The sequence below is a fragment of the Zingiber officinale genome, chromosome 4A (assembly GCF_018446385.1).
Source record: "Zingiber officinale cultivar Zhangliang chromosome 4A, Zo_v1.1, whole genome shotgun sequence".
NCBI classification, from domain to species: domain Eukaryota; kingdom Viridiplantae; phylum Streptophyta; class Magnoliopsida; order Zingiberales; family Zingiberaceae; genus Zingiber; species Zingiber officinale.
Genome location: NC_055992.1, coordinates 21887555 through 21914860, shown reverse-complemented (window position 1 = coordinate 21914860; position 27306 = coordinate 21887555). Strand labels below are relative to the sequence as shown.

Sequence of the window (27306 nt, the reverse complement as noted above, 5' to 3'; positions counted from 1 at the left end):
AGAAGATACCCCGAGCGGAAAACCAGGCAGTAGACGAGTTAGCCAAGCTTGCAAGTTCAATATCAACGGTCGTCATTCAGCAGCCAATTGAACAAGTATCTTTGGTGGCGCACGTCGACCGGATGGAGGGCCTCGCGTTTCCGAGCGATTGGAGGCCAGCCATCATGGAATTTCTGAGATCGTGGGCAACACCGTCCGATCGGGAACAAGCCCAGCTATTAAGAAGGAGAGCTGGTCGGTTCACGCTCATTGGAGACCAACTCTACAAGAAGACTTTCTCCCGCCCACTGTTGAAGTGTGTGAGCTCGGAGGACGTGGAGTACATCCTCCATGAAGTGCACCAAGGATCGTGCGGGGGACATCTGGGCGGCCGATCGCTGGCTAGGAAGATCCTGCTGGCCGGGTACTTCTAGCCAACACTGCAAGTAGACGCCGCTCGGACCGTCGCGACGTGCCTCTCCTGCAAGAAGTACCACAACTTCTCCCACCGACCGGCAGAGGAGATGAAAGCGTCTGCGGTATCCTGTCCGTTCGATCAATGGGGAATGGATATCGTGGGTCCGTTCCCTATGACGACTGGTCAGCAGAAGTTCCTACTGGCGGCGGTCGACTACTTTTCCAAATGGGTGGCAGCCAAGCCACTGTCCAAGATCACCGAGCAGATGGTCAAAAAGTTTATCTGGCAGCATATAATCTGTCAGTTCTGCATTCCTCGTCGACTCATATCTGATAATGGGCGACAGTTCGTCGGGAAGCAGCTCGAAGAATGGTGCAAAAGTTATGGCATTGAACAGCACTTTACTTCCGTGGCGTATCTCCAAAGCAACGGCCAAGCGGAAGTAACCAATAGAGAAATACTCAGAATTCTTCAGGCTCGACTTGACCACATAGGAGGAAGTTGGGTGGACGAGCTGTCAGGCGTCCTATGGGCTATCCGCACGACTCCAAAGGAACGAACGGGCGTCACGCCGTTCCATTTAGTGTACGGCGGCGAAGCGGTTATCCCGGTCGAAGTTGGCGTAGAGTCCGTCCGAATCCAGAACTATGATGATGACAACGCCAAGCGGAGGAACATGGAGTTGGACTTGATCGACGAAGAGCGAGCCAAGGCGTCCGTCCGGCTGATGGCGTACCGGCAGAGAATGAAGCAGAACTACAACCGGCGCGTGATCCCTAGAGCGTTCCAAGTTGGCGACCTAGTGTGGAAGAAAGTAAAGTCGGTCGAGGATGTTGGCAAGCTGGAGGCTCCTTGGGCAGGCCCCTTCAAAGTCATCGAAAAGCTCCGCTCGGGTGCCTATTATCTGGAAGATGAAGACAAACGACAACTGGATCAACCATGGAGCGCAAACCACCTCCAGCCTTACCGGGCGGGGTCAAAGGTGCGCCAATGAAATGCATGTTGTATATTTTCCATTCGGTTGTATATTTGAAATGCAGGAGTAAAAAATCAGAAAATTAGCGCAAGTATAAGGCATCATCAGCCGAATCGGAAGACCGTCGAGATCCGACGTTAAAAATCGAGAGTCGCGCCGGTGACTATAAACCCTCCGGCCGGAAGACCGCCGAGCTCCGACGTTAAAAATCGAGAGTCGCACTGGCGACTATAAACTCTCCGGCCGGAAGACCGTCGAGCTCCGACGTAAAAAATCGAGAGTCGCGCTGGCGACTATAAACCCTCCGGCCGAAAGACCGTCGAGCTCCGACGTTAAAAATCGAGAGTCGCGTCGGCGACTATAAACCCTCCGGTCGAAAAACCGTCGAGCTTCGACGTTAAAAATCGAGAGTCACGCTGGAGACTATAAACCCTCCGGCCGGAAGACCGTCGAGCTCCGACGTTAAAAATCAAGAGTCGCGCCGGCGACTATAAACCCTCCGGCCGGAAGACCGTCGAGCTCCGACGTTAAAATCGAGTCACGGCGACTATAAACCCTCCGCCGGAAGACCGCCGAGCTCCAACGTTAAAATCGAGAGTCGGCGGCGACTATAAACCCTCCGGCCGGAAGGACAGTCGAGCTCAAAAGTCGCGCGGCGACTATAAACCCTCCGGTAGAAGACCGCCGAGCTCCGACGTTAAAATCGAGAGTCGCGCCGACTATAAACCCTCCGCCGAAGACCGCCGAGCTCGACATTAAAATCGAGAATCGACGGCGACTATAAACCCTCCGCCGGAAGACCGCCGAGCTCCGACGTTAAAATCGAGAGCCGGCGACTATAAACCCTCCTAGCGGAAGGCCGTCGAGCTCGAGAGTCGCGCCGGCAACTATAAACCCTCCGGCCGGAAGACCGTCGAGCTCCGACGTTAAAATTCGAGAGTCGCGCCGACGACTATAAACCCTCCAGTCGGAAGCAGACAACAAAGAGGTCGACTCTTAAGTCGTTTGGCCGATCGGCCAAGTAACCAAAAGTACTTCGTGAACATCTGGTGAAAATCCCGTTTGCGAAACAGGATATATTCCGCCGAGCGGACTAGCTACACAAAATACTTCGTAAAAAACCCCTTTCGAACACAAAAAAGGTGGGATGAGAGGCGAATAACGAGGAGAAGTGGAGGAACATGAACAACGGTAGTTAGCAAGCCGAGCGGACAGTACTCATATTGATTAACAAAAGAAAAAGCAAGTAAAAGGATAGCATTAGAGAATTTAAGGTCGAGCGGCCGAATTACAAAAAGGATAGTCTTTGGCCGAGCGGCCGAATTACACATATATTTCTATTCCAGATAATCGTAAAGATCCTTCGGGATGGTGCTGAGTAGTGTCGCCTGGTCTTGAGCTGGGATGGTGGCAGAATCAGAAAGAAGACCCTTGAACTTCAAGTAGGTGGTGGTGGCATTCATAGCAAACTCAAAGGCAGTGTACATCCGTTCGTAGACTTTTTCGGAGAATTCGACCGAACGGATGTAATTTTGCCTCAAGGCGGCGACCCGGCTTGGCTCAACCTCCTGGTATTCTTTGAGGGCCGCTCGGGAGGCATCGGCGGCGGCCTGGTGTTCTTGCAGGGCAGCCTCAAGTTTCGTCACCACGTCCGATCGGGCCGCCTTCTCGCCGCCCAGCTGGTCTATCAACTCCTTAACTTTTTGCTCCAGGCCCCGAGCCTCGACATTCTTCTTCTCCAGGTCGGCAATGGTCGTCTTCTTCCGCTCGGTTGCCAGGCTTATTTTTCGGTCAAGTGATTTGACCTGTCGATCGAGGTCGGACAAAGTATGCACCTGGTAGGCCGTTTTCTTTTGCTCCGCCGCTAGCAAAGCTTGGGTCTTTTAGAGCTCTTTCTGCAGCTCGACATATGATGGACCTTGTGAGCCGGAAGGGCCGCCCGGAGCCTTCAGCCTCTTTAATTCTTCGTCCACCATGGCCAGACGGTTGCAGACGGCAATCTCCTCCACCCATCTCTGGCATAAGCAAGAATTGTTAATGGCCGATCGGAAAGAATGCATAAAAAACTTTGGAAGAAAACGCACTTACCCCAGTGGCTTGCTGCATGTGGCTATTGGCCAAATTGCTGAGGGGAATCATAGCGACGCGTGCCTGAGCGTCAGCCCACATTTCGGCTAAAGGCCCCTTCATTGTGATCATGTGCTCGGGCGCGGTTGGTCGATCGGCCTCGGGCATCAATTCTTCGGTTGGGAGGTGAAGTGAGACCCTGACGGTACGGCGCCAACCAGGAGTCGTCTGGGCGAAAGCCGGGGAAGGATCGGAGGCCGGCGCCGAAAATTGGGACAAAATCGCCGAACGTTGGACTTGGCGGGGAGCGGGTGGAAGGGCGCTGATCGGAACGGCCTCGAGGGGGTCCGCAGGCGCGTCTAGTTGGGATGGCATCCGATCGGACGAGATCGCCTCCACATCCGACACTTTGCTGCGAGAATCGGCGGTGGCCCGCTCGGATGGATGGACCGCAGATGTAGCCGAGCGGAGTGGTGTCTCCGTGCGGCGCCTCTTTTGTCGGAGGGGATGCTCTTCTTCCTGAGCCGAGCCTTCGTCCCAGACGGAAGGCTCTCGACTAGCAGTTGCGCCAGCCGCCTGTTTCGGGAGAGAAGCCTGAGCGGCCGACTCCCCCGCGTTCGTGTCGCTCTCCCCTTCATTAGAGCCGACTGGCTGAATGCCAAGCGACTCCATCTCTTTGGCAGCCGCGGCCTCGAGCGCCGCTGCTTTCCTTTTCAAAATGTCGGCCATCACTGACTCCATGACGATGTCCGCTGCAAAGGAAAAAGGAGAAAATCAATTAGCAATCAAAGCGAATGCACAAGTAAAATTCTTACCGAAGCCGCTCGGAAGGGGGGTCCTAATCGGACTCAGGCCAAATATGTACATCACCCCTTCAGGCAGGAATTTGTTGATGTCAAACTTCAGACCGGCCAGCATGTTGGCTGCGTGAAGATAATCCGGTCGGGTCTTGAATCTTTTGAGCTCTGGGGAGATTGGTGGTCCGACCTGCCACTGGGTACGGAAGGGGGCCCGCTCGGGCATACGAAGGTAGAAGTAGAACTCTTTCCAATGTTTATTGGAAGAGGGCAGTTTATTGAAAAAAAACTAAACCGGGCCGAGCCTGGAACATGTATGTTCCCAGCTCGGACTGTTTAGGATAATAAAAAAAAGTAGAAAACCTCCGGTCGGAGGGGGATATTGTGGATTTTAAACAGGACGACAACGCCACATAAAAGGCGGAAAGTGTTGGGGACTAGGCTTCCGAGCGGAATGCCGAAAAAGTTGCAAACTTCTACGATGAACGGATGGATTGGAAAGCGCAGACCGGCGACGAACTGGTCGCGGAAAACACAGAAAGCTCCGCGCGGCGGTTTGTGTGGCCGAGCGGAGGGGGAGGGTAATATAAGTTCAAAATCAGAAGGGATTTCGAAAGAGTCCATCAGAATATCGACGTCGCGCCGATCGAAGCGCGACTCCATGGTGGTATACCATGGGCCGAGAGTTTGGTCTTGAGGCTGAGAGGAACTAGCCATTGTCCGAGCGGACGAAACCAAAAAAGGCGAAGAAAGGCAGAGGATAGAAGAAAGAAGATGGCAAACGAAATAGTGCCCCGAGGACCAAAACTCGGGAAAAGAAAGGCAAAGAAAACACAAGAACCAATGATAGAACAGAAAAAGAGCCTTACAGAGAAGAAGGAGGATCGACGAAGAACGAGGGATCGCCGGAAAAAGAGAACTGAAGCTGCCGGAGCACTGAAACGCTGAAGGAAGCTTCTGGGCACGCGAGAGAAGAAATGCGGCGAAGGCGGAGAAGGCGAAGGCTTTATAGGGTTGAGCCCGAGCGGCCTCCACTGTCGGATTCAGGTCGCGGGAACCGGAGCACGCATCGCGCCGTCCATTTCAAACTAAGGCGGTCCCATCGAAGGTAACGCCGCCGTCGTATGCTGACGGCATCAGGGGTGCCACGTGGCGTCGCAACATAGGTCACATTTAATGAGCGCGTGCTCGGCCTTAATGATGGAGATTGGCGCAAACGTCGAGAAGATCCGAGGAATGTTGGCATTGACGGACGTTTTAGCTGCCCCCGATTGGGCCGAGCGGAGGATAGTTGCATATGGACGCCGCTCGGCGCAACTAATGGTCCAGTCAGTCAGACTAATCGCCTCCTTCGACTAGACTTGAAGGGGAGGCAAGTGATCCGGCAGTAAGGACGGGGGACCCCCTTTGAGGGAAGTCAACGCCACGTGAAGGTCAAAGGTCAAATGGCCGACCGGAAAAGGGGGGGGTCGACCGGCCGAACGGGGACTAAGCAGAAGCAAAGACAACCCGACGGGGAGTCGGGTCTCCGACGCTCATGGTGAACAGGGTCGCCGGGCCGAGCGGATATCCCGCTCGGCCGAGGCATAAAGCAGTAATGCTGTGAACAGTTTTATCCGAGCACACGATCTGGAATCTCCCGAGCGGATCAGTATCTACGTCCGGCCGGACGTGATGGGACTGCCGAGCAGTCGGACGCTCGTCGCGGGAACAGAAGAGACAAAAGGACAAGGGAAACATCGGGAAACATCTTCTGACAATAAACGTGTTCGGCGACTAACCTATACGCAGAAGCCTATGACGGAAGGTTCTACTGTCCCATCAGAGAGGTGCTCGGATTGTAGTAGTATGGTGTCAGGCAAGCTCCTCTGATAAGCCCATACTGAGGTATGGTTAGAGGACACGTATTTGCCTCGGTATGTGTGCATGAGCCTCTTCACAGCTCTATATAAGGGTCCTCACACTTCGCCGGAGGTACGCATTCTCTGAGATTCGAAGTCACTTCATAGTTTCCTTTTGCCTGACTTGAGCGTCAGAGGGTCGTCGCCGGGAACCCCTTCTCGGCCCGACTTCATTGCAGGTTTGCTGGAGATCCCTACGACCGGCAGGAGATCCACGTCATCAGTTCGGAGAGCGCCACGTGCCCAACGTCCATTGATTCAACGTTCAGACAGGATCAGGCTTGTTAAGGTATGTTTGGGGAAGCGTGCACGCATAGAGAAGCGTGTCCGCGCCTCCCCGGGGTCCTATATAAGGACCCCCAGATGTCAACGAAGGTATGCGCGATCCCTTACTGTAGCCACAGTTACGCTGCCTCTTTCATTCCTCGTTGCCTGACTTGAGCGTCAAAGGGTCGTCGTCGGGAAACCCCTCCCAGTTCGGTTTCTTTGCAGGTTCGCCGGAGATCCACACCAACAGTCGGAGACAGCGGAGCGTGTCATGTCCCCAGCGTCCGTTGACTCAGCGCTCGGACAGAATCAACAATGATTCTCATTCTCATTCCTATTCCTAGGAAAGAAACAAACGTCTCCTTAGTAGAATTTCATATCTCTGTAAATATAGCCTAGGTACTTATCACTTGGGCTATTATCTCCCTCCCAATAGTATGGGTGGACGGGATGGCGGTTCATTTTTTTTTCTAAAGAAATAAAAATAGAATAACATTAATAAAATAAAATAGTTTTTTTAAAGGAATAAGATTAATTATTAATTTTGAAAATGTAATTTTTTTAAAAATAAGTGACTTAGGTGGAAGGCTGGAAGCCGAACTCAACCCAAAGCGTCGAGTTCGGTGGTTGTAGAATTCGAATCGACACGGACACAAGAAAGGTGGAGAGCTCGTCTCCCTCTTTGCCTGTCGGCGTCAGCATGCGGCGACGACGAAGAAGCAGGCGACGCCATGCCCCACCAGTCACCTCTTTGCAGTGCTGCTTGCTGCTGCTCCAGGTATGCACTTTTCTCCTGCTTCAGGCTCCCCCTTCCTCCTCCCCTTTGGAGCTTGGAATGAAGTGCCTCTTCTTTCGCCAAGTGACGCCGATCCACTTAAATAGGGCTTTCACCTGGCCGTTAAGTCCCACATCGCCAATTCAACTGTAGAAAAGAGGCGACTTAAGCAATTGCCCTTGCCTGCAGGTTGTCTCTTCGGAGACATCCGATAAAATTGGAACGATACAGAGAAGATTAGCATGGCCCCTGCGCAAGGATGACACGCATAAATCGAGAAATGGTCCAAATTTTTTTTTCCCTTCTCTCTCGCGCGTCTGATACTACTGGGTAAACTTTTGTTTTTAATCCATTATTTAGCTTTCGGAAGATCGCTGGCTATTCTCCGGTTTTCACGGAGGCCTAATTTCTAATGCGAACTTTCAAATACCTGCTTTGAATCCTCCTGTATACTGAAAAATCCAACATGCGTAGAGGAAAAATCAGACATGTACTTATCTTAACACTTCTGATGGATTTTGATTCATATTTGACAAATCAGAATATAACAATTTTTCTTTTTGTTTGAGAAAAATCATTTTGATATGATTTGTCTTACATCCTTCATCTTCTCATGGGAGCATGAATATAGTGAGTGAAGAGGTGTGAAAATACATTTTGTTTCAAATACCAAGCATGATATAAACAAAATTAACTCTTATGATAATGTAATAGTTAAAATATAGGTTCTTATGTACTAGAGACAATTTTATAATCTATAAGAACTCGTACCGATGTTGGCCCCCAACTTCGTGATTTAGCTTTTTGATGATTGTTGTCTCCTCTTTGGTTTTCTTGTAGGTGTAATAAGCTTCAAAAATTTTACTTTGGATCTTACTGTAGTCAGAACTCAATTTCTTTCTCCATCCATTGTTGTTTTAATTTTTTTTTCTTGCTTGCCTATCCTTATTTGCATTCTTCATAGGTGTTAAGTTTAAACTTCTACCTTCCTCCATTTTCTATGCTAGCAAACTGACCTTTGGTTTTTCTATACCTCAAACCTTGCGTTAATTTGCTACTCAGTCTTCGTATTTGATTTTTTTTGAAGACATGAGTTCTAACTTAGAAGTTAGAACGTCAAGCTTTGTTATTCTTCCTGAAGCCAATAGCTACTTTCATGTTCCATTGTTTTATACTGAATAATGAAAAATGGATGTGTCAAAAAGGAACAAAGCTATCAACTATTACATCAAACTTTAGTTCTGTTGTTTGCCCCATTTGCTCTATAGTTTCATGATGGATAACGGTTGAGTACTGGAAAATCAGACTTGTGTTGAGAAAAAATTAGAGTTCTCATAACACTTCAGTTGATGTTTGATTCATGTTTGACAATTACTAGGCTATAACAACTTTATAGGGAAAAGCATTTCTATGTGATTTCTGTTTTACTTGCATGGTCCATCCTCCCATGACAGTAGAAATATAGCGAAGAATACAAAATTGGATTGTGTTGCAGTCACCCAGAATGTTGATAAATGAGTATCATCAGCTAAATTGGTTGTCTGCCAGTTTAGTTGCATGATTTATGTAATTGTTAATAATATTCATTTTTCTGCTGGTCTATTTTCTTAAGGCTATTATGCAAGTTCTTTCATCTAAAACTAACCTGGGTGATCTGTGGAATCTTCTCATTTTCCAAGGTGTGCTTAATGGCTGACCTCACAACAATGGCAAATTTTGAAGCTGATGTTAACCTTCTACATTTTAATCTAAATTTCTTGGCCTGTAGACAAAATTTAGGGCTTCCAAATAGTGAGAAATATCTCAGGCAATGAATTGTAAGGTCAATTTTTTGTTGATTGGAAACATCCTTGGGCATTCTTGATAAGTGCGTATGCTCTGTTTTGTTTTGTTTTAGTGGCTTATATTTATGTACAGATGCAGAAGGGGAGCCCGACCTAGAGATCACAGGTTCAAATCTCGGAAACAACCTTTTGCAAAGTAAGGTTGCATACAATAGATTCTTCCCCGGTTGGCGAGAGCTTCATGCACCGGACTGCTCTTTATATTTATGTACAGATACCAACTTTAATAGAACCATCAAATCAACGTTAAAGAAGACTTACAACAGTTGATGGATCAGATTTGAGTCAAGAGTAAGTTGGAATCAGATCTTACATATCCTTGATTAATGAGGTTACCATTAATTAAGGTTTTCAGAGATTCAATGCAAACATAGTTAGTCACTTTATACAAAGTTCCAAAGCTATGTTATGCTATTAGGTCAAAATTTTCATACTCTGGATCTTGTTTACAATCTTCTTGCAAAAGATGCGAGTTCTTTTGTCAGTCTAGAGTTGAAGAATATGGAGACATCAATCTTTTACAGTTGTTATGCCCATATGTCTGCTATGACTGGTTGCTATATTTATGCTTAAACTTTTTGTGAAAACTGAAGTATGTGACTTGGTTTTATTTCTGCTAATTACATGCAGAGTTTTACAGTTTTTAGAAGTGGGCATGACACTACAGTTGCAAGATCTCAAATGAAAATCATGTCGTAAAATATCACCAATCCACTGTATACCGGCACAATTAAATAACTAATATGACTGAGGATGCAGAAAGAACAATTATATACAGTAGAACTTTCCAAAATTCTCCACTTGCTCCGCAATACTTTCTGCCTCCTCTGTCAACCCCGAGCAGATGATCTACTTCTTGCAGACAAGAATTTGCAAGGGCATAGCACTCCAGTATAGGCATTGTAATGAGAAAAGAAGTCTCCGGTGTTATTGTCCTCATGCAGATGCATTTCTACACCAAATCAGTGAAGCTTTTCCCAGTGGCTTGGATATATTAAATAACTTAAATGGCTTTCCATGCATCAAGGGGAATTCTGTATCTGATTTCAATGCTCAATAGCAATTAACTTATCCGTCAAAATAGAATTGTGTTTCAGTATAGCTCTAACAAAGGCCTTTTTAAGGTGTATCCTGTGTTATCTTTGATAATGTTGCAGCATCGATCATAAGTATCAGTTAATGAGGCTCTGTTAAGAGCATATGGGGACTTTGCTTGTGGGCAAAGAATCCATCTGTTGCTGGTGATTGAAATTTCATCTAGTGAAGTCAACATATTTGGAGACAGATTCCTTATTATGCTTTATCTATCTCATCTTGCTATTGACAAATTATTAACCTAAATGGAATAGAGGTTTGTGTCAGGCTCCTTAAGCTTGCTGAATCTATCTTTGGTTTTGTTCCCTCTAGATATGCAAAATAGTACTATAAGACAAAATGGTACTATCTCCTCAACCTTTTTTTGGGATACTTATTGGATAGCCTTTGCTTTCACTATGGTTGCAATACTAGTTGTTATCGTGCTGTTTGAGCTTCTGATCGTGTTTTTTTCTGATGATGCCTTCACAAGAAAGGCAACTAAGGGTTGAATTACTGGGATAGAAGATAAGAGGGAGAGGAAGGAAAGTGATAAAATGTTTTTTGCTCTTTTTCTCTTATATGTCTATGCAAGTAATTGGACCGTAAAGTAGAAAGAAAGAAAAATGAAACGATAGGTTCCTGATAAGTTCCTGTTGTTCGATGTGTGTCTTCATATCCGAATTGGAGTGGAGTTGTTGATTCAGTTGTGTGACTCAGCCAATTTAAATGAATGCACCTTGAATCAGGAGGCAGGTCGAGGTCACGTTTTGCTTCGGAGGAACTAGTTGAATTGTATTAACTTCAATTTGATTTTGATTGTGAATGGAAGCTTTTATTTTTTAAACAAGGAGTAATAATCAAAGTTGACGTATTATATCTTTCACACAGAAAGTTTCTATGTGAAAATACCACCCCCACAAAAAAAACTTATCTATGTGAAATCACCCACACAAAAAAAAAAAAAAAAAAAAATCCTGCTTTTATGTAATAACTTCAAATGTAAATGAGAATGATTTTAACCCGCTGGATAATGGTGAATGATTCCAAATCTTAGGTGATCAGTGATCTTGAGTTGGAGAACCACTTTCAACTAGGCTACGGTTCTTGGTCCCCTTGAGTTCACAATACATGGCCTTACAGGACCACTTGTTTAAGTTGGAGATGCATATATTGGCCTACATTGATCACTTGATCTATGCAAAGATGACTAGTTTCCCAAGATGGGCTAAGGAGTTGACGCCCATTTGATGGAGGTTCCTCTGCTGGTCGCCACATCTACTTCGGCAAACTACAGTAGATCTCTGAGCACACACCAAGAGATTTATTTATTTATTTGCTGGACATAAAAAATTGATAACACTAGGAACTAGGAATAAGTACATTGGTCAAACATCATTTTGCAGAATTCTCCATTTACTCCAAACAGAATGATGAAAGTAGAACAAACTCAATATGTTTCTGGACACTATGCAAGAATTATTGAACAAAATATGCCCATGAAATACTACAAGGGTCTCATATGGTACACCACCTATACATGACTGATCGCACAGGGCGGAGGAGAAAATGGAGTTTCACAAGCTGATCAGCTCAATATTTCACTGAGGTCTATAATAGCTTCCCTGATGAGGTGGCGGAGGGTAAGGAGACGGCATTGTATAGGGAGGCGGGGGATGCGAACCTTGTGGATGTTGGTGTGCATTGTAGTATGGTCCACGCCATCCTGGATATGCTGGTTGCCCATATTGATGGCTGGGTGGCTGTTGTGGATGCTGGTATTGACCAGTTGGAGCCAAGTAAGGAGCCTGCTGAGGAGTGGTGTACCCAGGGTAGGGATGTGAGTATCCAGGCCTTGGTTGTTCCCCAGGTCGGTGATGGAAGGCTGCCTGAGGGTGTTGTGGAGTGCTTTGTAGTTCGGATTGTTGAGAAGCATTCCTTTGTATACTGGCTTGATCAGCTGAAGGATAATTATAACTAGGCCTCACATCAGTTTTGAAGCTGAGTCCAGATAACTGCCTCTGCACATCTTCAATCATTTCCCGGCATTGAATGCTTCTGGTCATTGTAAAATCGCTGCATTGCTGCTTTATATTTGTTATTGCATCCTGAAGCAATGGAAGATTACTTCAGTTTTTGCCACAATACATCAGTAGCCTCCCAGAGTCACAACAGTGCCATTCACGGTTACTCAGGTATAAATTTATTTCAAAAGTTGCCATTTTTTCAGGAGAGTATTTAGAGTCAGATATATGAAACTAGCATATACCTGAAGAGTAACATAAAACTTCAGCCCTTCATTGACGTTCTCCTTGATTTCTCTATATTTTGCTACTGCAGCAGCAATCTGTTTGTAGCACCTCTCACGATCAGCTGTTGAAATTGGTTAGAATATAAAAAAAGATTCAGTACTGTGTTCAACATTTCGAAAGAAGACGTAGTGTACAAAAGGAACTAAAGCACAACCTGGGGCTACAGTACTCAAGTCATATGTATACCAACTACCTACGGTTGGATATATGGATGTTATCCCACTATTGGGTTCTGTGTAGCATAAATAATAACTAGGTTATTTTAGGCCTTTTATATTATATAAACTTAGTTTCCTTTTTATTTTCTTTTAGGCCTCACATCTTAATTGATTCACTTGTCTATAAATGGAAGTTATCAGCAATCCTTAAACATGCTCTTAATATCTTCACATATTTTCTCCATTTTAATCATCGTCTGAGGCTCTACTCCCACTAGGGATGTTACTGGGGTGTACCTGAGCCAAGCACAGCCTGGGCCCAAATCCGCCTATTATCTCACAAGCAGTGTATGGCTGGGACGGTCAGACCCAACTATTGAAAGGTTGTTTGTCATGGCCCAAAATACCTGAATCCTAAGCGCACAAAAACTGGGTCTGGAGTTCCCATGCCAGAAAGGATCGTCCTCAAGTTAATTTGTTAGGTCAAGATTTTTATTAAAAAATAAATAAATACATGAGATCATTTAGATGCACAAAAACATGATCCTCATTTAAAGAAATTACACGATTTCAAATACATATGGAAACTACGATTGCTGAAAATTCTATTGAAGTTAATTCTCCTTACAGGTTTTGACTCTCCTACCCCAACGATCTGCAGATATCACCAGCTAGCGTTTGGTATCACCATGATATACATATAACCTCATTCAAGGTGTATTTGTGGAACCTATGCCCACAATCTCCATAGGGAGAATTCCATAATCGATGTTTTTTAGAGGAAATTCAATGATATTCCACTAATTTTGTGTCACTTGATCTCTTATTAGTATTGGATTGATTCCATTGAGATATATTAAAATTTCATGAGCCAATTGCAAAAAGGGGACTAGTTATGCCAGCTCTAGGCATTTTTATATAGAATAAAAATGGAAAAATAAATTAAAACTAATTATATATACAAAAATTTATAATGCTAACAATATTGAAGCTAGATTATACCTCTTTCTATCAAAGAAAAGTGACTGAATGAAGAAAGTTGATTTTACCATGTCAAAGTAATATCGAATAGGTGATTGAGAGGATGATTTGGAACTGGAGATGAATAACAGGTGGGGTGGGGTGTCTTTATAAATGTGTAGTCATCTCAATCGTGCAGGTAAAGGCACGCCAATCAGTCCAGTTGAGAGATAGGTCTTGATGGGCTGGATCGATTTGATCGGGCAGGTTAATTAATTAATGTAGTTTGAGCAGGCAGATTAATTGATCCGAGTTGAGTGGGCCAGTCGATTGATCTTGGCAAGTTGCTCAATTTGGGGAGGTCGAGCAATGAGGTTGTGAGATCTGGGAGGTCAATTAATCCAGTGGAGTCTATAAAGTGAATTAGCTCTGGTATTTGGTTAGTCTGGGCTAGCTAGATCAGTATGGGTTGGCCAAGTTAAACAGCCGTGAGCCTTAGCAGTGGCCGGTTTGAGTGAATGAGCTAAGTGGGTCGGGCTAATCAGAACGGGAGCAAGAACACTAGGTGGTTCAAGTGGGCCAATTGATCTAAACAAGTTGGTTAGTAGAAGTGATCAAGGTAGGTTGGGCAGTCTGATCAATCCACATCAATGAGGTTCATTCAATCAAAGTAGCTTAGGCAAACATACAAACAAATATGAGAGCGTAGAGCTCATAGACAACAATAGAGAATGGAGGAAAGGGGTTTCCTAACAAGGACAGAGGACTTTGGGTGTTTGGTTGGGGGTTATCGTTGATAACCTTGGTAGGTTATCAATAAAAACATTGTTTGGTTTGGGTAATTAGGGATTCCTGGTAATAAGCGATTCCCGCCACATCAGCAAAGTCGGCATGCAACCCGGAATTGCATTACCTCCGAAATATAAGGTTTTGGACGATTCCGGGGTTATCATTTTTTTCCCCCAAAATTACCCTCCACAATTCTCTCCCCTCTCTCCTCTTTGCCCGAAGCCATAAAGATAACAGAATTAATTCTGTTTTCCTTCGTCTTTGACTCTGCTGCTAGCCTTCTTCTTTGATGGGAGCAGCAGGCTTGGACGGCAAGCCAGGCTGGAAGAGGGCAGCTTCTTTAGAGGAGGAGCAGCAGCTTAGAAAGCTCTTCTTTGGTCAGCGGCTAGAAGAGGGCAGCTTCTTTAGAAAGCTCTTCTTTGGTCGGCGGCTAGAAGCGGGCAGCCCTTCCTTTCCTTGGTGTTGCGTGGCGACGACAACCACTGCTGGTGTGGCTGGTCGGCGGCGACAAGAAGAAAAAGGGAAAGCCCCTTTTCCCCTTTTTCTGTTCAGCGGCAGCAGCGAAGAGGGGAAGAAGAGAAGTCACGTTGTGTGGCTGGTCGGCGGCGACAAGAAGAAAAAGGGGAAGCCCCTTTTCCCCTTTTTCTGTTCAGCGGCAGCAACGAAGAGGGGGAGAAGAGAAGTCACGTGTTGTGTGGCTGGTCGGCGGCGACAAGAAGAAAAAGGAGAAGCCCCTTTTCCCCTTTTTCTGTTCAGCGGCGGCAGCGAAGAGGGGGAGAAGAGAAGTCACGGGTGAGAAGAGAGAATAAGGTTTTTATTTAATTAAAAAGGTCAATGGGTAAATTAGTAAATGTATAATTAAGTGGTTGCATAACCTAAGTTGAACCAAACACTTAATAGGTTATGTTTTATTCCTGATCACCTTGGTTATGTGATTACTTGGTAATCACATAACCAAGGTTATACATGATAACTTGAACCAAACGCACCCTAAATGGAATCGACTATATGAATCCTCCTACGCCATTAGACTTAATCTCCTACTATATCATCATTTGTTAAATAAATTTTATACTGTTTTATTATTGCTAGCTAAATCTTCTTTGATCTCCTTCTTCCTCTATTAATGTGAGGAAAAATAAAGTTACCCTCTATTTAAGAAGTTATTTTTCTCCAAAATGTTCATATTTTTGAATGACTAATAATTATTTTGTATGTGAATTATATTGAATCATGAAATGTATTTAAAAAGATCTATTATATAGTTCTGAGATTGGAAAAATATGTAAAATAATATAATATAATATTATATCTAATAACCTAATAGTATGAATAGTATAGATCAAGTAAGTTGATTTTTTTTATGTATAATAAAGATATATAGGTTCATATAATATATAAATTATTGTTTATTTCATTCCATCAAAAATTAAAATCAAATGAACTATATGAACTTTAGTTAACAAATGTTTTTGAGAGAGAAATCATTATCCAATAAAAGATAAGTTCTGATATGACATTGACTTTTAAATCACGTTCAATTTCAACCCTATTCTCATTATGTATTAAAGTGATAAGACTTATTTTTCTCAATTATTATTAGGTGTCTAGTCCACCTTAATTATTATCAATTGTAACTATGTGCAAGAAAAAAAATTCTTTCGCAGTACCATCATTTCATTGACTTTAAGGTTCCACTTTCTTTGACCTTTATATTTCTCTCGTATAACAAAATTCATACTTTCTTTCCTTTTTATTGATTTTGGTATAGAAGATGACTTCTGATATGAGATTGACTTTTAAATCACAATCAGTTTCAACCTTATTCTCATTATGTACTAATGTAATAAGACTTATTTTTCTCAATTTTTATTAGGTGTCTAGGCCACCTTAATTATGTGTCTCTATGTGAAAACATATCATCATTTCATTGACTTTTAAGGTTCCACTTTCTTTGACCTAAGTACTTTTCTCATATATCACCTTAATTACTTTCTTTCCTTTTTATTGATTTTGGTTGAATTTCCAATATGTTGAGTTTAATTTAAAATTTCTTAGTTAAATTTACTTGGTTAGATTTAAGTTATTGGTTTTTTTTCTTATTTTTTTTAGAATTATATAAGATAATATTCATATTAAATCGAACCAAATCATCATACTTCTTTTCATTTTCAGCTCATATGTAAAAGACCTTGTTGTTTTATAAGTAAATCATAATGTATTGCATGATATAAATCTTGAATCAAACGATTCTGATTTACCTAGCGATCTAAGTTTGGAAAATTGACCCGTTACACAAGGATAGGGTCAATGTATGGCCTGTAAGTTATATAATAAAGAAGGGCCAAATTCAAAGGACTACCCCTTTTTTTTTTTTGGAATCAAGAAGTTATATAATTAAAAGACCTTTTTTTATTTTTAATCAAACCACCCCCACCACCCCCACCCCCATCAGCCTCCCTGTAAAATAACAAGGTGGTCCGTACAGTGTTTAACATTATTATTTTCTGCCACATGCATTAAATCTTAAATCGGTCAAGCGGATTTGACGTGTTCAAGAACATTCACATTATAACAACTACGATAGCTGCTACGTAAAGCTGCTAGAACCTACTTCAGTTATAATTTTATAACTGCTACACTACAAACTTGTCTTGTTCAACAGCATTCACATTGTAACAGCTATGAATTGTAACTGCTATAACTATGGTAGTATCTACGAGACTGTAACTGTTACAACATTGCATCAACTATAGTTTTGTAACGTGAACTCGTCGTGTTTGTACAACTGGCTGATGATGGGATCGGTTTAGGATTTAATACATGTGGCAAGAGTTAATAATGTCATAATACCAAAGGGAGCTGTGTCATTTTATGACAGGACGGGGGAGGGGCTAGTGGGGAGGGATGCCCTTTTGATTAAAAATCAAAAAGAGTCGCTCCTTTGACGATTCCGATAAAATGGAGCGCCCCTTTGATTTTTGCCCATTAAAGAAAATATAAAAAAAGAAGAAAAGAAAATTGATTACCAATATAGAAAATGTTTCACAACTGAGTATCATTAATAAATGATTCACCAACTAAATGCATAATTAAAGAAACCGTATAAATAAACTAAATTGAGAAAGAAAGGCAGCAAAGAGCAAAAACATACCTTTGTAATCCTCCAGATTGAAAACAGAAGAAAAGTCTTCATTTTGTGCCTATGAAAAGCAACATGGAAAGCAAGAATACTTAAAGATATAGAGAATATGAAATAAAGTGGGAAAGCACATTTTAAAAAAAAACATGCATGCCTATAGATGGAAATTAAATGTTAGCAATGAAAATGTTACAATGGCATTTTTTTTGAAAGCATAGAAGATTTCTTGTTATGTGCTGTGACAGAAATGTGAGAATTGAAGAAATGTAACAATTAAAGATTTCTTGCTATGATGGCACTTTAGAGTTAAAGAATAAAAGATTTTTTGTCAAGATGTGAAAAAAAAAAAACTTGATTAATGACATATTGAACTGTGAGTTTGATTTTTAACTGTAAAGCAGCATAAGACTCGGGCATGGCTCAATAGACCACCTATGAAAGTAAGGAAACCATTAAAAGATGTAAACTCTTGAAATTCATGTATGCCATCTAAAAGATCAACTGTTAAATTACCAACTGAAGAATGCATGAAATTGTCATGCAGCACCAATGAATGCTACTTTCACACAAGTTACGAGTCAGGACTAGATGTACAACAAGTTTTGAATGAAAATACATAGACCAGTATACCACTAGCAAAAGTCAAATACCATAGTTAAATAGATGAGTTCAATTGCTCAGTATCAAAAGAAAACAGAGATCATAACCAGCTCATAAAAAGCTGAAGAGATTCCTAGTTTTTTTTATCAATTCAGCATAGTCAACCTCAATTTTGAAAATAGCTAACCTGAATTTGAAGCAATAATTGCTCCTGCGCCTCGATATTCTGAGCAATTTCTCCACATATCTGATCATACTTGGATATCTCCTTCCTAAAGAGATCTTCTTGTGATCCTGTGCTTGACATCAACTTTGGTAATATATCATCCTGCAAGAGATAATAATAGTAATTGAAATCAACTAGCAAGCTTTAGGTATTTTTTAGTCAGAAAGCAATTGCATATGTTCGGGTATGATCATCACTTTTTTATCCACCAAACCTTAAGTCAAAATAATTTATGGCACTTCGTTTTATAAAATCTAGTGGACAGCCTATAAAAATTTTGTATACAACTTGATATGATCCAACAATTAATGACAATCCATCATTCAACAAAAATTTAATTCATAATAACAGAAAACACACAAGAAACCAAGAAAAATAAAAATAAATATTAATTTGCATAAAATCTTTAATATCAGATGATAAAAACTTGTCAATCTGAAGAATGCATATAACAACAATTACCAACGTCAACATTGCTGTCTACTTGTTTTAACTCTCCTCACATAAATTAAAACCCAGTGAGCATATTAATTATTTCAGGATAATGTTAATGGCCAAGCTATCAATTAGATAATACAAGCAAGATGAGAAATCAAAATTCCAGCCTTTCTATTCCCTTGGAACAAGCATTTGTTGGAATACTACCACTACAGAATGATGGCAAACATCAGAAAGAAAAAAGAAAGCCACCTTTCTCTTCATCTCTTTCAACATGTCTTCAAGACCTGCCCTCTGTGCGCCAAGATTCTCCAATTGCCTCTAAATAAGAAAAAATAATAAATATTTTATTCACAAGACAAAGCATGGATATCAAAAACAAGAAGAAAAAAAAGAGAAATGAATAGATGATACTCCAAAACATTTTTGGGTTAATATTTGAAGCTAAACAGAATAACATCTTGAATGAAAATCAACAAGATTAAATAGATCTGATACAGATTTTATAACATCACATTAACATTTAATGAGAAATATATATAGCTGAAATGAAAACAACCCTTCTAAATTTTAGTTTTCAGTTTCAATTTAATGTGCTGATATTTTAACAATCAGGTTATGATAATGGAGTGGTGCTATAAAATGCCAAAATCCCTTCCTTATAGAGCTAATAAAGTAAAAGACAATATAAGTTGTGATAAAACTAGTTCACTAAGCATTCACCAAGAAACTAAAAAATAAGAGCTTGCTGGTTACTTGTATCATCTCAATATCAATTCAACATGTGAACTACCATAAATCCAAATGAATCCCAATAACCAATTTTAATCTACTAAAATTTATCAAAGTAAATACTCCTGATTTATAAGTTAATTATGAAAGATAAAAAATAAATAAAAATAAAAAAGAAGAATGTAGACAAAGGACAATTCAGCAGCGATCAAAGATGGAAAATAACCAACTCTTAAAATTGAAGTTTACATCTGAAAATTCTGCAATTTTTCATGAACACTACCAGGATAAATATTTAGGAGAATAATACCAAGCTCTGTTTAAGTGCTCCCACAATAGCATCTTCATTGCCATCCAAAGACATAATAGGCCTTTCAAGACTAGGTAATGCAGATTCAATCTGAAAAATGTTTTTATAGTCAGCTCATGAAGATCAAGACTAAAAAAGACACAAAACACGAGATGAAAAACCTAATAATGGAAACATCTTTAGCACAATAGTGGAAAATCAAAAACAATTTTAGCAAAAGAAAAGAACCTTGGTAATGACCAGAATAAAGAATATATTGAAAATAAAGAGTAAACACTAAAGATCTAATTGTTGAAGGGTTCCACCTAAAACTGAATTTTGAAAAGGACCACATAACTAATTGGAAAAATACAATAATTACGCAGAAAATGTAGCTGTGAAAACTAATAATTCCTTGTTAGTGTATATAAAAGAATCTGATTTGCAACTGTAACTTATTATAGCAATGAATATCGATTTAATAAACATCAATAATCTCTCAATAAAATTTAATTTGTCTGTAAACATTGCACTAAGACAATTCGCATGAAAGTGGCCAACAGTAGAAGAAATGGTCAATAAAATGGCATGGATAAATGATGAGCATTGTTTTAGAAGGTGGCTGCCTAGGCTGTTTTCGCAAAGGACCACTCCACTGCTTTGCCTATGCCAAAATTAATAGACATTCTCTACCAGACAGCCTTTTCAAACAGCAGTCTAGGCCATCCCAGTGATCCACCTAAGGTCTAAGAAAGTTTGAGAAAAAAAAATTAGAACTTTTTAAAAAATTGATAGGCTATTTGATATTAGAAAGTTCCCCTAATTTTCTATCCTCCCACCTCATAACATTGTTGGCAACCTACATTTTCAACCGTCTTTTCTTCCTTCTCTTCCCTAAGCATGTTCTCCCTCTTTTGTTGTCTTTTTTCCACATTCATTACTAGAATTTTCATTATTTATTCTCTCATTGAATCCATACATTTTACTGCTTTTTAATACCTTGATGAAAATAAGTAGACTGCATATCAATATGTATAATCTACAATATGATTGAATTTCACAAAGAAAATAAAAAGATTGTGACTACTCAACACTGTAAACATAGTTCCGTTATTATTTTCGTTTTCATAATCAATTTGTAAGAAGAAAGAAACAAAAAGTACAGTAAGCATACTGTCACCATCCTATAAGTGCAATGAAATTTTAGTAGCATGATTCAAAATTCAAATTTAAAGAAGAAAAAATAGACTTTATGGTTTTTTGTCGTGCCACTATAACAAAATGCAACTAAGAGAAACAAAGTTCTGAAGCATTTTTGACAACAGAAAAACCAGCAAAAAATAAACCTTTCGTGTCAATGCTTAAGCTTATGGTTTTCAAAAGTGAACCAGCAACAAATAAAGACACAATCCTGTATTTAAAGAAATAAACCAACCGGTCTGCGGTTAAGAATTGCCATCAGTTCCAAATTGTCCCTTATTGATCGTTCTATCCTGGCATCACTATCTGCAGCTTGCTTAATATTTGCAGCAAATTTGTTCAATCTATCCTGCAGGTTCTTTGTCAGGGTGCTTGATTGAGGTCTTGTCCATTTTGTTCCAAATTGGGTTCGAAATTGTGCATCTTCACTTGCTTCCTTCTGCAATAACTCCTCAGTCTGAACCAAGAGCTCCTGATTAACTTGCCTCAAGTCTCTGAGTTGCTGTAACTCAGCTTCCAGGCCAGAAGGGCCACCACTTATCTGGACTGCTTCAACATCTTCCTTAAGTTCCACAGGCAAACTAAAGTTACCTTCCAAGGCTAAGATAGACTCAGGAAGGTCCATCTCCTTAAGTTTAACTCTAGCTATTTCACTTCCTTGCTGCAATTTCTCTGCCTGTGTCCGAATAATGTTGTCTACCATATCAGTGTACTTGGAGAGAGCCTTTGTGCTGCTGTCAGGAACAATCCTAGAGAACAGTGTCTCCTTGCTAGCATCAAATACTTCAGCCATCAAAGTAGGTTTGACTAGAGAGGCAGCAGGTAAAGCAGCCAAGGAACTTGCTTCGGGAACCCGCATCAAATAGACCCGATTATTCTCCTTCACAGCTCTCTCCAAGTTTCGGTTCATATTAGTCTCTAGTTTGTTGACAGCATCAAGCAAAGGTTGAGCAACACCCCTTACAGATTTTTTTGCATCAGCAAGGGCATTAATCCCAATCTTGAGCCTACAAATTTCTTCAGCAATCTCTTCTTTCTCATGAAGATCCAGCGAACATCTATAGCAAGCTTCTGCATAGTATTGGGCTGCCTTAAGTTGTACATGAGAGATCCATGTACGATCAAAGTGCTGATTGAGTGGTGGAGCATTCAAAGTTGCATGAGTTTCCTCATAATAGAGGCCAACCTGCAACAAGAAAGGAATTGAACCAATTTTATGTATGCCATCTCAAACAAGACCATAAGTGGGTTAATTTCCTGATAAAAATTAAATTGCAGTAGAATGAATTGTATCCACCTATGATATGGTCATTTTAAACTTCCAAACACGCTTTTGTTTTGTCATGTTGCCCACATGTGTTTTCCTCCATTATTTTTTTTTATAATTATTTTTGGTAATCCAAATATCCACTCTTCAAACCAACTAATCTTGGAAGTGACCGGCCCAGTCAAGTGTTTTCCTCCATTAGCACTTTACCGCCATCATTATTAAAATGTGATTTTCCCCACAAGAGCAGAAAACAAAATTATCAAATTCTACTTAGTCAAACATTTGATTGATTTGGACTTTATATATGGCAATACATGAATTGATTATGAGGCACCTAAACCAACAAACTACGACAAGGAGTTTACAGACAAAATATGGGTGCAAAATAACAAGTAAATTCAGTGATGTAGATGATAGATGGATACTGGAGTAAAATGACAATCTCAAATGTGGGAAATTATATTTGTAGTTTTTGAAGAATTATGATTCTTGCAATCCAGAGAAATGCTAAAAATTACACAAGATATCTCCCAAAGAAACTATTAAAAAAATATGTTCATCAAAAATGACTTAACGAAGGAGGCTAGTTTTGCCATGTTTTCCTAAGATCAAAATGACTAGATATGAACAAGATAAACAAAATCTTGTCCAAGATGGCCACAAAGTTTAACTTCCAGATATTGCGATTGATGAAATTAGTATGTTTATATAGTGAATACAAATTTTAACCAACATTAACTACCCATACAAATATTCGGCATTTCATGTATTGGTCATTCACGCAAGAAAAAGACACACGATTATAACCAATGTTATACTCAAATCTGCATTTATGAACTATCTAAATTTAATGGCAATACTCACCAACTCATAACAATCTAAAAAATATCTATTCAAGTTCAAAGTATAACCAATATAAAATTCAAAGAAAATTAACCAAAGATCCAAATAGAAGGATATGTAATTAAATAAAATATCATGCAAAATAAAAACATAAGAAAACCTAAAGGGATCATCACCTGGCGAGCAACCTTAGAGCAGAGGGCAGGTGGTTTGGCGTCCGCGATGACCTTTTCAAAGAAACACTCCTGAGCTTGCGCTAGCATTAGCTTCTCCAGCATCCCAGCGCATTCAACGGAGAGATCGACAGTGGCTCCGCCAGCGGCTGCCCTGCCTGCAGCGTGATCCTTGAGATAACCGAACGCCCCAGCTGCACTCTGGAAGTAATTGCAAGCCTGTTTCAGGCCCGCAGCATCAGTCCGATCAGCGGAAAGCGCGATCTGACTGTTAACAGCGCCAAGATTGAAGAGGATGGCGGCCTTCTCGAGGTGGATCGACTGCTGGGAGGCCTTCTTGTTGGGCTTGAAGGCGTCGAACCAGGTGAAGGTCAGCGAATGGACATGGGCGCGGTCAGGAGAGATAGGAAAGCGGGGCTCGATGACGGAGAGGGCGCGGTAGTAGGAGAGGAGGATGTCCCGACGGAGGTTAGGGTTCGCAGCGGCGTCGGGGGACTTTTCGAGGTCGAGGCGGAGCTGGCAGACGGACTCGAGGTCGTCCTCCGCCGCCTGCGCCTCGCGCTCGCCGTAGGTGGTGGCGATGTACTGCCGGAGTGGCCGATAGATATCGACGGCGGAGGCCTTCTTCTCTTGCACCGCAAGCATCACGTTGACCGCCGTCGCATACGACATCGCCGATCGCCTCGCCGGAATACAGATGATCCGACGTATGGAGTTAGTTCTGTGATTGGGAGTTTACTTGCAGGCGAAGGTGAGATTTGGGGATAGGGCCAGAGGAAGATGCAGTCGAGGAAGAGAGGATCGAGACTCGAGGGTCAAGCACATTAGCATTCTTTTGACCCGCACCCGGTTCGGGATTTATCATATTCGTTTCGGCAATTCACCATTTGAAGCATTTACCAATTACCATACGAAATACTCACTCCAAGAAATAATTAAAATGTGCATGAAACTTCAATCTCCGGCTACGGGCCGATGGGAAATTTCGCAGAGCTGCACCGGTTATCACCAAAATCAATCCGCCCAAAAGACAAAATACAGTCCCACCCCAATTGAATCAGTTGTTTTTTTCTAATGATAATTTTGAATAGCCTGATGAATTGAAAATAAAATTTATACACATTTATGCACACTAAAAAAACTAATTTTTTATTTGGAAAGTTTAATTATAATAATAATAATAATTACTATTATTATTATACTCTAGCGACATTTTAAGTTTGTGTATTTTTAAAAAATATCGGTAATTTATCAAAAAGCGTGGCTTGGATATTGTATTTAATAAAAGGCGTATCGTAGTTTGATTTTTACCAAAAGACGCAGTTTATTCATGTGAAATTCTCATTATAACCCTACCGCCAACGCCCCCTCCTTTGTTGTGAATTTCTAGGCATCCGACCCACAATTTGAATTAATTTGATTTAAAAATAATGTTGCGGTCATTTTTCTCCCTCTGTCTGTCAACTCGGCCATCCCTAGGTGTTCTTCGTAAGTCTCCAATATCAACTCCAATATTGTGGTGAAATCGTCCCCCTAATGAAACCCCAAGTATTGTGTTCGTACCTTGATCAAGCGGCATCTAGCATTTAGACCTTCCAATCCAACGTTTGCGAGGCTCAAGTGTAGGGTTTTATTGTTTCCGTCAATAATCTTCTTTCATAATGGCGCAAAGAAAGGGATCCGGTGTATCGTCCTCTCCACTTCAATTATCTGTAAATGTATCACCTTTCGAAACTCTGTTAATCTAAAACTCTGTGATTTTGAAAAGCTCAACGAGTATGATTTAAAAATTTATAAATTATCAAAATTTAGGGTTCAGTGGATGTTGGTCAGAAACTGCATTGGAACAGTGTATTAAGTCGCTTTAAAAGTTTTTTTCAAGCATCCACAAAGAAAGGAAGGCATCATGGATCTGTGATTTTACATGACCGACACATAGCAGTGATCAAGCAATTACCCTTTAGTATTTTTTGGACATACAAGATATTCAGCATATCCGTGGTATTTTGGTCAATATATTTCAAAATTGGGATTCAAGTACTCAAACCTTCAGATTCTCAGGTACAATGTAATTTTATTACGAAGTAGTTGTATAGTAAAATCAAATATTTTGCAAAGGTGAATAATCTAGTCAACTAATGGCAGTGATAGTGGGTTCTTATTGCAAACGAGAGGTTTTAGGCCTGATACGAGATCGTATCAAGCCTAACGTGGGCCTGATACTATATCGTATCAGGCCTAACGTGGGCCTGATACTATATCATATCAGGCCCAGTGTGTGGTGAATACTTATGTATATGTTTGTAGATGCCAACTAATCATTTAACTTGGTCAGGCGTTCTGGTTGCCTTCACAAGAAGAGAGGTTTCATTGCTCCTTGGTATTGCAAATCGAGGAGCTTCGATTCCGATCAATTCAAATAAAGCATGCGGTGACCTCTTTCTAACATACTTCTCAAACAAAAAAAAAGCTACTAGATCAAGAATTGAGGAGTTGCTTAGATTTTATGCAATCGCGTTGAAGGAGAAGATGATGTTTTATTATATTGCAAATTCTATATTTTGTGTCTTATTTTCTTCTAGTACATATAAGGTCCCGTTATGTCTTATAGATATAGTAGATGATTTTGAGAATCTTGCTAGATTCAACTAGGTTGAAGCTATCCATGAATTTATGGCTTCACAATTACCTAAGATTGGGGACATATTTTCTTCAACTCGGACAACACATTTTAACACCAACCTCCCTTACCTAAAGGGCTTTGCTGGTCTTTTGGCAGTAAGTTTAAAAATGATGTTAAATTTAACAATAATTTACGGACATGTATGAATAGTTAACACTTGTGATGGTGAATCAGGCATGGTTTTTGGAGCATGTTCCAATCCAAAAATCATACAAAATAGAAGGAGCAAGAATAAATAAGTGGAGGAATATTCCTTCACATATTAGTAAGGTGAGGGATATGATCGAACGAGTCTCATCTGAAAAGGTAAATTTTAATTACTGATTTACTGTGACTTTAGTTTGGTTAAAAGGAATTTATTAAACATGTGTTTTAATATTTTGACAGATTCAGATTGACCTAATCTCTACCCAATATGAGAATTCATTGGTTGAGAACCTTGATGGCGTTGATGGCATTACACGTGAAAGGGTGACATCACAGTTTGAAGTAAAGGAAGAAGGAAGGCAAAGTAATCAGGAATGTTGTAATTGCATTATTCAAGCAAACAGAATTAGGGAGCTAACAATGGAGAACATGCATTTGAATGATAGGATGAAAGACTTAAAATATTAGAAAATAAAGGCGTGCAATCTCAATATAGCGAGTCTATAGACGTTCTTCAATGTTAACCAGTAGCTTTTGCAACAAGAAGTAGGAGAGGACGTGACAGAAGTCGCTATGATTACAGGGATACTCCTATTGATAGTCCACTGTGACTCCAAATTTTATCTAAGAGGCAACGGAGAAATATACAAATATGTGAGCCTGCAGAGAACGTTTCAAGACAAGGAGAGGGGAAAAAAGTGTAAAGGAACATGATGTCCTGGAGAAGGGGAAAGGAAAAATTAATGTGGATGATATGGAAGAAGAAAGAGAGATTGTAGAATTGAAGGAAGATGAGTCTGAAGAAGAGGCAGAGAATGATTTAGATAGGATTGCCTCACATAACCAAATGAGGAAACAAGTCATTGATGTAAGTAGATATTTGCAAAATTTATAGGTATTAGTTTGATTTAATTCACTGTTTAAAATTCTTTTATGTTGATGGACATAGTTTGTGAAGAAACAATTTAAGACTTCGAAGGAAAAAAAAACAAGATCAAGATGTGGCGTACTTGTTAAAAGTGTTGGAGAAACTAAAGTATGTGAATTACATAGTTGATTTAATTAATTTATAAGTCAAGACAATTATATGCTTTTCTAATTTAGATGATTATATGGTTCTCTATTTAAATTCTATGAATTATAATCATTGTTATACTTTGTAGGTTTACAAAAGAATTCGTTTGGGAGGAGCCACCCTTTGCTTTAAATGTGTATTCCCTCTTTTCTAGTGTGAATGGAGAGATGT

The 27306-nt window shown here is 40.8% G+C and overlaps 1 protein-coding gene, 1 long non-coding RNA gene and 1 other non-coding gene across 5 annotated transcripts; 2 read left to right on the top strand and 1 right to left on the bottom strand.

The window, feature by feature from the left end:
- The first annotated feature begins 7008 nt into the window (after positions 1 to 7008).
- On the top strand, positions 7009 to 10259 carry LOC121969688. Of its 3 annotated transcripts, XR_006108613.1 has the most exons (4): positions 7009 to 7183; positions 7370 to 7510; positions 8860 to 9315; positions 9655 to 10253. It is a non-coding gene; the product is annotated as an uncharacterized LOC121969688 (long non-coding RNA). The 3 variants fall into 3 exon arrangements; XR_006108612.1 differs by having other exon boundaries at positions 7288 to 9315; positions 9655 to 10259; XR_006108611.1 differs by having other exon boundaries at positions 7370 to 9315; positions 9655 to 10258.
- LOC121974124 lies at positions 7373 to 7475 on the top strand. Its single transcript, XR_006109970.1, has one exon. It is a non-coding gene; the product is annotated as a U6 spliceosomal RNA (small nuclear RNA).
- Positions 10260 to 11403: 1144 nt separating the features above from the next.
- Positions 11404 to 24069, bottom strand: LOC121969687 (vacuolar-sorting protein BRO1-like). The gene is made up of 8 exons (XM_042519911.1): positions 23234 to 24069; positions 21180 to 22130; positions 19766 to 19855; positions 18976 to 19044; positions 18247 to 18387; positions 17472 to 17520; positions 12368 to 12471; positions 11404 to 12206 (listed from the first exon to the last, which is right to left on the bottom strand). The coding sequence occupies exons 1-8, from the start codon at positions 23900 to 23902 to the stop codon at positions 11700 to 11702; spliced, it is 2580 nt and encodes an 859-aa protein (XP_042375845.1). The 5' UTR covers positions 23903 to 24069; the 3' UTR covers positions 11404 to 11699.
- Between the last annotated feature and the right edge of the window lie 3237 nt (positions 24070 to 27306).